Below are 13,845 nucleotides of genomic sequence, written 5' to 3'. Positions count from 1 at the left end.
ATTGACAAAGTAAATTGCAAAAAAATTAAATACATTTAACATTTTTTATATACATAAATACACGACATAAAAACCATCCACAAAACTAATTAAAATTGTTCTTTTTCTTTTCTTTCCATAAAATATTGGTGGCAGAAAAAATTTGGTTCTATTTTATTATTTTCCATTTTTGAAGGTTTTTTTTTTTAACTTTGTTTTTATTTGTTTAGGTTTTTTTTTTCTTGTTTTTTATTTTTATTTATTTAAGTCCATTGCTTTTGTTATTTTTTAAACTTTTATTACCAAAATGTTTTTTGATTCATTTTTTCTTCATTAAACTTAGATAATTTTTAAGTTTGAAATCAATTTTATTTATATAAGGTAGTAGCCATTCCATATCCACTTAGGCTGAATTTTATGGTTTTCTCTAAGAATTCAGTTACGACGGAGTTTAGTCTCTTTTTTACTTAAGTGTTTTTTAAGTTTTTACACTCGTGATTCTGGGATTATTTACCGCTTTCCGCTCAGACTCTGAGCGGAAAGGGAAAATTCCTCTGAGCCTCAGAGTCAACTTTATTTAAGTAATCAAGTTTAGATATTTTGAAATCGTCATTATCAGAAGAAAGTGACTTTTCATGATAATTAAAAATATATTAAAATTTTTCTTAAATCCTTCAATGAAATTATTTCATTAAAGTATTTCCTCAAGGGAAATGGTTTAATAAAATAATTTCATTTTTAATTTATTAGTTAAACTTTTAAATATTAAACTGAACAAATATATAATATATAATATATATATATATATATATATATATATATATATATATATATATATATATATATATACATATATATATATATATATATATATATATATACATACATATATATATATATATATATATATATATATATATATATATATATATATATATATATATATATATATATATATATATATATATATATATATATATATATATATATATATATATATATATATATATATATATATATATATATATATATATACGGATGCAATAAAAAAAGCTTTTTCACTTCTAAAACAAGTTATACTGTTTAGGAATGCATGTAACCGTAAAAATACAACTGCATTAAAACCGTAAATCAGTGTCATTAATATCATTTATTTACAATTAATAATACAAATAATTTATAGAAAATCACCATTTTATAAATAAGAATATTAGGAAGTGTTCCTCGTTTTGACGGAGAAGAGGGCAGTGTTATGATAAGATTTAACCACAAATTCCTTTTTTTTAAAAAAGATGTAACGTTGACAATATTTATAAACCAAAATAATTAAAAAATACTTAATCAACTTGTTGATTAAATTTTTCTAATTTAATCAAACAGGTTCCTAACAGAAGTTTTGTTTGGATTGTATCTGGATGATTGATACCTAAAGTTTCAGTTTGCATTTTATCAACAGAATAATAAACTTCTAAAGCTTCATTATATTTTCCCATTTTGCGCAAACAGTTTGCTATATTATATTTTGTTTTCATTGTACTTGGATGGTTGATACCTAAAGTTTTAGTTTCTATATTATCAACAGAATAATGAATTTCTAAAGCTTCGTTATATTTTCCCATTGCGTACAAACAGCTTGCGATATTATTTTTTGTTAACATTGTATTTGGATGGTTGATACCCAAAATTTTAGTTTGTATATTATCAACAGAATAATAAATTTCTAAAGCTTCCTTATATTTTCCCATATTTCTCAAACAGTATGCGAAATCATTTTTTCTTAACATTGTAACTGGATGGCTGATACCTAAAGTTTCAGTTTGTATATTATCAACAAAATAAAAAATTTCTAAAGCTTCGTTATATTTTCCCATAGCGTACAAACAGCTTGCGATATTATTTCTTGTTAACATTGTAGCTGGATGGTTGATACCTAAAATTTTAGTTTGTATATTATCAACAGAATAATAAATTTCTAAAGCTTCGTTATATTTTGCCATTGCGCACAAACAGCTTGCGATATTATTTTTTGTTAACATTGTAGCTGGATGGTTGATACTTAAAGTTTCAGTTCGTATATTATCAACAGAACATAAAATTTCTAAAGCTTCATTATATTTTCCCATAGCGTACAAACAGCTTGCGATATTATTTCTTGTTAACATTGTAGCTGGATGGTTGATATCTAAAATTTTAGTTTGTGTATTATGAACAGAATAATAAATTTCTAAAGCTTCGTTATATTTTCCCATAGCATGCAAACAGTTTGCGATATTATTTTTTGTTAACATTGTAGCTGGATGGTTGATACCTAAAGTTTCAGTTTGTATATTATCAACAGAATAAAAAATTTCTAAAGCTTCGCTATGTTTTCCCATATCGTGCAAACAGTTTGCGATATTATTTTTTATTGACATTGTAGCTGGATGGTTGATACCTAAAATTTTAGTTTGTATATTATCAACAGAATAATAAATTTCTAAAGCTTCGTTATATTTTCCCATAGCGTTCAAACAGCCTGCGATATTATTTTTTGTTGACATTGTGGCTGGATGGTTGATACCTAAAATTTTAGTTTGTATATTATCAACAGAATAATAAATTTCTAAAGCTTCGTTATATTTTCCCATAGCGTTCAAACAGCCTGCGATATTATTTTTTGTTGACATTGTGGCTGGATGGTTGATACCTAAAATTTTAGTTTGTATATTATCAACAGAATAATTAATTTCTAAAGCTTCGTTATATTTTCCCATAGCGTGCAAACAGTTTGCGATACAAGTTTTTGTTGTCATTGTATTTGGATGGTTGATACCTAAAATTTTAGTTTGTATATTATCAACAGAATAATAAATTTCTAAAGCTTCGTTATATTTTCCCATAGCGTGCAAACAGATTGCGATATTACTTTTTGTTGACATTGTATTTGGATGGTTGATACCTAAAATTTTAGTTTGTATATTATCAACAGAATAACAAATTTCTAAAGCTTCGTTATATTTTCCCATATAGTACAAACAGTTTGCGATACAAGTTTTTGTTTTCATTGTATTTGGATGGTTGATACCTAAAATTTTAGTTTGTATATTATCAACACAATAATAAATTTCTAAAGCTTCGTTATATTTTCCCATAGAGTTCAAACAGATTGCGGTACAATTTTTTGTAAATATTGTATATGGATTGTTGATACCTAAAATTTTAGTTCGTATATTATCAACAGAATAATAAATTTCTAAAGCTTCGTTATATTTTCCCATAGCGTGCAAACAGTTTGCGATACAATTTTTTGTAAATATTGTATCTGGATGGTTGATACCTAAAATTTTAGTTCGTATATTATCAACAGAATAATAAATTTCTAAAGCTTCGTTATATTTTCCCATAGCGTACAAACAAATTGCGATACTATCTTTTGTATTAAGTGTAATTACGTTATTTTCTCCATAAATTTCTGCATTAAATCTTTGAATAGTTTTTAATATTTCCATTACTTCTTTAAATAAACCTTTACATACTAATAAATATGTAATAGAAGTTGTCATATGATGGAAGGTTTCTGATAATAATTTGCAATTTTTGCGAAACACATGAATAAAATGAAAAACAAAATGGATTCCATAATCAACGTGATCTTCTACTATGTTCAACTCAAGTTTAAAATAATTTTTTAAATAATTAAGGTACGTACTTGTACTTGAATCTTTACATTGAAAATGTCTACACGTCAACTGAGTTAGTTCGTGCATTGAAAAGTTCTTGTCATCTAAACTATCTAATAAAGAATAACTCAAGAGTAATCTAATAGCTTCATCTATCACGTATTCTTCATTTATTGTCATTTGTTTTGAGATTTGGATTATAAATTCTTTACTTATGTTTTGACCATCGCAATGAGATAAACAGTTTAGTATTTGTAACGGAATAATTTTGGTTTGTCCTAGTTTTATTAGAACTATATTGATTGTTTTTATTGCAGACTTTAATTCTTCTTCGGTCGGAAAGTTATCATCGTCTAGTATTTCTATGGGATTTGATCGATATCGATCTAAGTATTTTTCTATTAAAATTTCATGTATATTTATATATTTTATTGCCTTAGTAATAGCAAAAGGATGATAACTAAGTTCTTTAGTTAAGCTTTTTATGCTTTCGTCGGGGCTTTCTTTAATATTATCTTTTACATAAGCGAAAGCTTCTTCAGCAGAAAAACAATTGATAAGCATTTTATTTATATTATTGCTCCAAATCTTCCACTGAGAGGTTATTAAAGTAAATGAATTCAGCTCCTTTGAAATATACATTTCAAAATTTTGAACACTTTCATTGTCGACATTGTCAAAAATATACAAAGTCTTTTCATTTTTATAATAGTTGTGAATTTTTTCAACAATTACTTCTACATCAATGTAATCACCTTTGGAATCTTGAATAGCAAACCCTAATTTTTGACCAATTTTAATCATTGACAATTGCAATTTTCCAAACGCTGCATCAATCCAAACAAAATTTTTATAAAAACTATGATAAAGCTCACAATATTTTTTAGCAAGTTGTGTTTTTCCAACACCGGACATTCCATAAATGACTAAGGTTGACTTTTTTCTATCTTGTAATTCAATTAAATAACTATGAATTTTACAAAGTTCATTTTTCCGTGAAAAAAACATTTCAGAAGAAGGTTGAACACCAAATATTGAACGCACAGTTAGTTCTATAATGAAAACTCATTTTATTATCTCAATTCAAACGAACCAAATATCATTATTCAAGGATTAAAGTTGAATTGAAAATGAGATATTTGCTTAATTAAAAATTTTAACAGTTTAAACAAATGTGCAATTTGTAAATTTAAAAATATCTTATCCTTTATGCCAAAATAAATAAATATATTTATAAACTTTTATTCAAACTTATTGTAAAAAAACTACAACTTTTTATAAAAAATACTGAAAACTTTTATAATAAATTTTAAAGTATTATTTCTATTTTTATAAGTAAATAAAAGTTCTATAAACAAAAGTTTATATTATGCGAACAACTTCGTCTATATTATACATGTAATTATTATTAGTCTTGAGAATTCATATAAAAGCACAAGTAAATCAAATTTTTAAAAAGTAGATTTCTTCTAATAAATTTGCATTTTTAAAATATTCATAATTTAATGTTCTTTTGTGTAATGATATTATTTATAATTTAGTATTTTTTAATAATAATAATAATAATAATAATAATAATAATAATACTAACAATAATACTAATAATAACAATAATACTAACAATAATAATGCTACAAATAATAATAATAACAAAATTAGTAATAATAGTAATAATAGAAATAATAACAATAATAACAATAATAATAATATAGGTATACTACATATTATTGTCAGTAACAATTAGTGCCGTGTCTAGTGGGTTGAGATCGCCTTCTCCTCTCCATCTAACCTGTCATTAGGCCCTCAAAATCTTAAAAAACTTGTATTAGGTTTTACAAAAATAAAAAATTAAAAAAATTAGAAAAAAGAAACCTTGCTATGCAAAATTTAAAACTTATTCTGAGAGATCACCACTATATATACATATATATATGCACACATATATTTTATTACTACTAAAATTAACACCTTCCTTGGGGTTGTTAAAAATTATTTGTAAATGGTCACTATTTTTTACTCTGCCAAAAAATCATTGTTTTTTAACTACGCACCTCATTAACAACTTCAACAAAAATGCTTATAAAAAATAATCTAAACAAACTTAAGCTTAAGGATTTGATTTGCATTAGTATTATGATATTCTGAGTGGATGTTAAATGTGACAGTAGAAGTATTATTATTATTTTTTTTTAGTATATTTTTAGCTACAAAAACCACATCTAATAATACATTTTAAAATTGCATAAAACTATTTTTATATACTAATTACTTTTGTTATACTTTTTATCTATACCACAGGTGACTAATTTAACTACTTTCGTCTTGTCGATGCTTTGAATTATTGTTGTAGTAACTTGTAAACATACTTTTATTTGTTAGATAAGTATAAATTTTGAAAATATTCAGAAATAACAAATTAGTTTACCTCACATTTTAGAACAAGGTCTATCAATCCAAATTGTAAAGGAAAAGCAGTAGATGCAAGAAAGCATACAAATGCAAAAAACAAACAGTTGGTAGCACCTGTGGCGTGGTGCAAAGATAATGGTGTAAGAGGGCAGTAGGCCTTTTCACTTGATTAAAGATCGATAAACAATAAATCGATGTCTGAATGGTAAAAAATACACAGGAAAAGAACGATCAATATTATTAGAAGAGAGTTCAATTTCACGTTTGGTTAAAAATAAAAATAGATCCGTGCAAGTTGTCAATAAAGCACAATTGATCAAATTAATGTTAGATAATTCGAAAATAAGAGTTAACACCAACAAGAAATTATAAGGAGGATGAAAATATCAGCCACTACCATCTGCTGCAAAATTGGCATTAAGGAATCAACGGTAGGTTTACAAATAGCTTTGATTTTTAGTATCTTTTAGCACTTGTAGGGAAGCTAGGGGCTCTTTGATCTGTGGGGCAGCTTGATCTTTTAGCGCTACATCATCTATTTATAATTATATCTGCGTGACGTCATAAGTTACTTTCAGCATATACTTCCGGCTATTTATTTTCGTTGTTGTTTTGTCAAAAAATCGATTTTACGAATTTTAAGAAATAAAAGTTTGATTTTCACGATAAAAAGTAAATTTGATAAACATGAGAATTATTCATATATTTCTATTACTATGTTAAATATTTGTAAAATATCAACTGCAGTCACTAGGTATTTTATCGACGTATATTTTATGGTATGACTACGCAGCTGAATGTTATTTATCAGCGAGATACAGCCATTAATACATGATGTATACCTATAGGGGTTCCTTGATCTCTCTTAAACGGGGCTGATTGATCTGAGGATCAAGGTGCCCCATACTAAAATTATGATACATGTATAATTTGTTGTATTTAATTACATTAGAATAACAATTGAAATGCATTCATTGCACAAAGAAAAAATATTTCCATTTGCTAGATAAATAAAATTAATAATAAGAAATAAAAAGGTAAATTATTTTATCAATTTATATAATAATACTCGAATTAATTTTTTTGAATTTTTGATTAAATTTTGAAATTTTGACATAAATATGTATCAGCTGCTGCTGGATTTGAAACTGTCAATACGAAAGGTAAAACATTTAAATAAGATGATTGCGCACAAGAGTAATTTTTTGCCTTACATTTTCTATGCTGTTCTGGTTGAATAAAAAGATTGGGCTATTGAGCAGTGGTGCACACTTGGTGTCGGGGTTCGATACCCGTGTGTAGCAGACGCTTGGTCAGTTTTTGGTTAATTCTGAGCGTCTGTATTTGTAAATAGCTGCTAAATTTATGTAACTGTTTTTTCGTTCATTTAGTTTTACACTGTTTTTCTTCATGTTTAGTTAATTAATGCTGCTTCATTGATTGATTGACTGAATTTTTATTATTACTTATGTTCTTTTGCTATGTTACTGTCATTTTTGTGCCGAATAAAGATATATATATATATATATATATATTATTATTATTATTATTATTATTATTATTATTATTATTATTATTATTATTATTATTATTATTATTAATATTATTATTATTATTATTACTACTATTATTATTATTATTATTATTATTATTATTATTATTATTATTATTATTATTATTATTATTATTATTATTATTATTATTATTATTATTGCATCAAATTCAAAAATTGTTTATGATTTTTTTTTCAAAATTTCAGATTTGGTGTTGACTGAAAATGGTTAGAAATAGAATTTGAAAGACAGATAGAGGAATGGTACCTCCCGAAACAATGAGAGCAGCTGTGTGTTACTCGAGAGTTTGGTATCAATTGTATGACATTGAAAAGATAAGTTAAAAGGCAAAGCCTTAATTTGGGTGTTACATTTAAACCAAGATCTAATACATGACAGGTCTTCACAGAAGAAGAAGACAGCTTATTAAATTATTTGCTTTAAGCTTCGAAGGTGAACTATGGCCTTTCAATGAAAATAACTCGCCAATTAGCATACAAAATGGCTGTTGCTAATAATAAAGTTTGTCTGGATTCATGGATTAAGAACAAAATGGCAGACATCAATTGGTTACAGAGCTTTATAAAAAAAACAACAGAATCATCTTCACGAGCTCCAGAAGCCACAAGCTTTGCAAGAGCAACAGCTTTCAACAGGTTCACTGTTAGAGAATTTTTTTGGAATCTCCGGGAAGTGCGAGAACGTCATCAGTTCGGTCCACAAAGCATTTACAATATGGACGAAACAGGACTAACAATCATACAGAAGCCTGTCAAGGTTATTGCTAGAAAAGGTGTCAAACAAGAAGGTAGCATAACATCGGCAGAAAGAGGAACTCTCGTGACAGCTTGCTGTGCTGTAAATACGATCGGCAATTCGATATCACCACTGTTCGTTTTTCCGTGGGTGAAGTTTTGAGATTATATAATTAAAGATGGCCCACCCAGATGCGTAGGATTTGCTTATCCATCTGGGTGGATGACATCAGATATCTTTGTCAAGTGGTTGAAAAATTTTATCAAATATTCGCACTGTTTGAAAGAATCATAAGTTCTTCTTGTGCTAGACAACCACGAAAGTCATATATCTGTGGCAGCCCTCAATTTGGCGAAAGAAAACGGATTAACTACGCTTAGTTTTCCACCACACTGCAGTCACAAGCTGCAGCCGTTGGACAGATCTGTGTTTGGGCCTCTGAAAAGGTATTACAATGAGGCTTGCGGCAACTGACTAGTCAGCAGTACCAGACCAATGAATATATATGACATTGTTCCAATTGTGTGTGAAGCACACGGTAAAGCCTTTACAAAATTAAACATTGAATCTGGATTTAAAGTTGCCGGGATCGAACCAATTAATCCGGATATTTTCACAGATGACGAATATCTGCCAGCATCAGTGACCGATTGTCCAGCACCCACTCCTACTGTTGAACATCCAGAAATCATTGCAGATATTGCAGAAACTATTATATCTAAACCCGATGAAAATCTGCAGAAAATGGCTAGCTTGGATAAGCGAGACTCTTCTGAATGAGCAGAACCCTGTATTGCTGTAGTAGGACCATCTGTTGCCGTAACAGCAACCCCGAAAATTAAGGCTCCAGCCAGAAAAAAACAATTTAAAAGTAGGCAATAAAAAACAAGAATTTTGACAGACACCCCTGTTTGAAAGGAGATTTGTATGGTAAAAGAAAAAAAAAACAGGAAAAAAAACAAGTTTCCATGGTTCAGAAAGATCCAAAAAAGACCACACGAAAACCTAAAACAAAACATGCTGCTACAAGACTTCAGTTTGAAGAATCCGATGATGAGTTTGAGGAAGAATTGAGACTTCGAAAGATAAAAAGTAATAAGAAATAAAATGCTACAAGTGCAGCAGTTGAAGATGAGGAACCAATGGAACTTTTTGATGATTCTGATAAAATTTATCACCAACCACCGCTTGAAAGTGATGACAGTGAAAATGATCTTGAAATGATATCTTCTCAACAGATAGTTGAATTATCAGACCTGAATTTTAACTTTGATGCACTAAATGTGAAGGATTTTGTTCTTGTTAAAATTGACACAAAAAAGAAAACTATTCATTATGTTGGACAAATCTGTGAAGAAGAAATTGTGCAAACGCTCAAATATTTGAAAAGAGAAAGTTTAAAATCGTATAAATTCATCTCTGTCAGTAAGCAATTGTACCAGTTTATCAAAGATGATATTGTCTGTAAGCTTCCCGATCCAATGCAGCATGGTGGCACAACTCGTGTTGGTCGACATTTGATTTTTGATTTTTCAGTTTTTGCAAACATTTCTTAAAATTTCTGATGAAAAAACTTGTTCACTAAACTTTAAATGTGAATCTCTTGGCAGAAATTTGAAGAACTATGTTTTTAATTATGCTTTATTGTCAACTTTTTATTGATTTTGTAAACAACTGTTTAAAAGATCAAAGTGCCCCATTGTGCAGATCAAGGTGCCCCATATATGGGGTACCGTGATCCTTTGTAGGTGATGTTATAAAGTTAAGTTCTAGCTTACTAAATAATATTTGGACCAAAATTAGCAAGTTGATTTGAATAAAAATAAATATTCTTTTAAAAATATTGAAAATAGTATTTTTGTTTGCAAGGGTTTTCAAGTAATCAACCATAAACCATAAAAAGGATCAAGCTACCCCCATCTCACTTATAGCTAAATTGTATTTACTTAAACTTGAAAAAAAAAACTTTTTTTCTTTTTTTTTTTTTAAACATCTTTGCTTCCAACAAGGCTGCAAGCAGCCACTAATTAAAGTTGGAAGTTACTGAAAGAGAAAAGATGAAGATTGTAGAGCAAGATAACGATTGGCAGATGACTTAAAAGATTGCAAATTATATGAGTTAGGAAAGCAAGATGAAGGAAGCGAATTCCAAAGAGCTGATGTTCGAGGAAAAAAACTAGACGAATAAGCGTTTTTGGAGCACTTAGGAACAGTCACAGAAAAAGGATGAGACTTAATTGAATGACGAGTAACACAAGAATGAATTATAGTAGATGGCACAAGAGACGCTAGCTCTTTAGAACAGTGCCCATTATAGTATTTGTAGAAAAGAGAAAGAGAAGCAACATTACGACGATGTGATAATGGTTGGAGGTTGGCTGCAAGAGCAGGTCCAACTATGTTTACAATGCGTTTCTGCACCTTGTCTAAAAGAGAAAGGGCATCATTAGAGGATCCACCCCAGATATGGCAACAATATTCCATACAAGGCCGGATTTGAGATTTATAGAGATAGAGAATAGAATCCGAAATAGGAAAGTGACGAGCTCGATAAAGAGATGCAACCTTAGCAGATGCTAATTTTGCAACTGATTTGATATATGGTTTCCAAGAAAGATTAGAAGTAAGAGTTAATCCTAGAAGATGAAGAGTAGGTGATTCATCGAGTACATCACCGTTCATAAATATAGGAAGATCTAAATTATTGCGATAACGATTGGCTGAAAAAAATTGAGTTTTATCTGAATTAAAGTTCACCAGCCACTGTGAGTCCCATGCTGTAGCAGAAGTAAGATCCTTTTCAAGCTCAAATGCCCCCTCCAAGCAATCAGAGGGTGTTGGTTTTTTATCACGACAAGAATAAATGGTAGTGTCATCAGCAAACAATGCCACCTTAGATGAGAGAATATCTGGAAGATCGTTAATGTAAATTAAAAAGAGTATAGGGCCAAGGATAGAACCTTGAGGAACCCCTGAAGTTACAGAATAAGAAGAAGAGTGTTGTCCATCAATGACAACTTTTATGCTACGATTGGAAAGGAAGGATTCAATGATCTTAAAGATGTTGCCGGATACACCATAAGAAGAAAGCTTATGGAGAAGACCAGCATGCCAAACTTTATCAAAAGCTTTTGAAATGTCGAGAGCGATGGCCTTAACCTCTCCACCTTTATCTAATGCACGATAAAACCTGTCAGTTATTACTGTTAACAAATCGGCTGTAGAACGAGAAGATCGAAATCCATATTGATGGTCAGAAAGTAAGTTATTAGATTCAAGATGAGAAATTAAGTGTTTGTTAATTAAAGATTCAAAAACCTTGCTTATGATAGGAAGAAGACTTATGGGACGGTAGTTAGATGAATCAGATCGCTCTCCAGAATTTTTGAAGATAGGGATAACAGATGTCGCTTTCCAGCAGGCTGGAAAGCAAGACTCTGATAAGCACTTGTTGAATAGTTTTGAGAGTATAGACGACAGCTCCGGAGAACACTTCTGCAAGACAATAACAGGTATGTTGTCCGGGCCACAAGCTGTAGAAGAGTCTAGGCAGGAAATCACTTTAGATACAGATGCTGGAGTGATATGAATGTCAAGCAATGGATCAACCTGTTTGTTGGCAATATCAGGTAGAAAGCAACTAGTGGAATCAAGAGATGATATTACTTGATCTTTTTGTATAATTGATCTTTTTGCATAATTTTTTTTCAGATTTTGTCATTCATTTTGGCTAAGATTTCATGCAATCATGATAGTTTAATAATCAAACATCAGGGGCGAGTGTCAACCCTTAGTGTCCGAGCCTCAGATCTGAGTGTCAGAGTCTTAAATTGTAAAATGGAAAATGGCTCGCAATCACTTAAGCTTGTTTGTTATTGAAAAAAAGCTATTTTCTGCTTCTGGAGATTACATATTTACCTAACCTGTTGTATTATAATAATGTGTTTCCATTTAAAGCTCTTTCCTTTTTTTAAAAGTGCAATTAGACAAAGCTGATTTAAAAAATTATATTGTCAACATCTACTGGCAACCAATTTAGAACATGGCGTATTAGTGGCCATATACTTATAGCTGCTAAAGAAAAAAGCATTCGTGCCTAATTTAGCAAATATATGGGAAAAATAGGCAACATAACCTTCTCTGATAAAAGCTGTAAAGCTTTGAGCATTAAATTCATGCAACAGGACAACTTCGATACAGCAGATAATTGTATGGAGATTCCTAAAGAGCCATCAGTTTCATCCACATAACATCAAATCATAAGCTTTGATTCCTCTTTTGTTGTTTCCAATGATAAAAGAAGATAAGCAATATATTGGAAAGAAAAATTTTGAAAGCATCCAATTAGAGGAGATACCAGAGGAGATAACCATTAAAAAAGTTAACCCAAATCTATCAACCATGAATACTAAAGATGTTTTGAGTTTAGTTAAAGACATGAAATGAAAAGGAAGAACAGAAAGTTAAAAACAAGTGCAAAATGCAGAAAAAAAAGAAGAAAGAAGTCTTTATCAAAATTAAAGAGAAATATATGTGTATTGAGTAAAAAAGCTTACGGAATGACCAAAATGCCACAATATTTTGAAATCTCAATGCAGCAAGTTAGTATACCGTGTTGATGGAAAAAAAAATTACAATAATTTTTCTTGCTGCAGTTTTGCAAAGAATAGTGAAAAATCAAAAAAATAGTTTATTTAATGTAGATAGTGATTCAGAGAGCAATGAAGGATTTATGAATATTGAGTTAATGTTTAACTAAAACATTCTTCTAAAATATAATGCTTCATTTATATTTTCATGTTATAATAAACATTATTCTAGTTGTGTTATTTGACTTTTATGTTTATTTGATAAATGCACCCCAAAAACCACATCACTACTAAGTTGAGCTTGGCTCAATAATATCAAACATAATACTTATAAATAATTTAACCACTTGGTTATTATTGAAAAAGACACTCAAGATCTTATTAAAATGTCAACTTGACAAAGTTATAGTAGTCACACATTTGCATGTTTTATAGTACTTGTATTGAAACGATTGCTTTAAAAAACCAGATAAAATTTTTTTGAAAAGTCTTCAATGAGCGATATGTATCTGATGAAAACAAAATGATTTTAACTATTGATATTATTAACGTAAAATCCAAAACCCTGCTAATAAGCTGCTGTAAAAGGCCTCCAAATGGAAGAAATAAAGACTTAAGCAGTTTTTTACAAAAAAATTCTAGAAAAAACTGTAAGTAATCACGAAGATATTGAATTCCTTCATTAGTAAGATACCAGTAATAATGTCTCCTATCAAAATTTTCACATACATAACCACGCGATTTTAGTGACTGCATGGCTTTAATAACTTCTAAGTTTCTTATCTTTTCTAGTTCACAATGATTTGGAGAATTAAAATCTTTAATGGCAACCAGAACTCCATCCTTGAATAAAGCCTCATATATGGCATGTCGATTCTTTTTAGGAATAATCATCTTCAC

The 13,845-nt window shown here is 29.1% G+C and overlaps 1 protein-coding gene across 2 annotated transcripts in view; it reads right to left on the bottom strand.

Moving 5' to 3' along the window:
* Positions 1-1,033: 1,033 nt before the first annotated feature.
* LOC136086770 (uncharacterized) overlaps positions 1,034-13,845 on the bottom strand; it is a 41,279-nt gene continuing 28,467 nt past the window's right edge. For both annotated transcript variants that reach the window (XM_065809252.1, XM_065809251.1), the window contains one exon: positions 1,034-4,690. In XM_065809252.1, the coding sequence (XP_065665324.1) occupies positions 1,317-4,690 (3,374 nt within the window). In that variant the 3' untranslated portion in view covers positions 1,034-1,316. The remainder of the gene's footprint in view (positions 4,691-13,845) is intronic.

Source organism: Hydra vulgaris, chromosome 11, assembly GCF_038396675.1.
Source record: "Hydra vulgaris chromosome 11, alternate assembly HydraT2T_AEP".
Classification (NCBI taxonomy): domain Eukaryota; kingdom Metazoa; phylum Cnidaria; class Hydrozoa; order Anthoathecata; family Hydridae; genus Hydra; species Hydra vulgaris.
The sequence above is the reverse complement of the archived record's forward strand: the minus strand, read 5'-3'. Positions and strand labels throughout refer to the sequence as shown.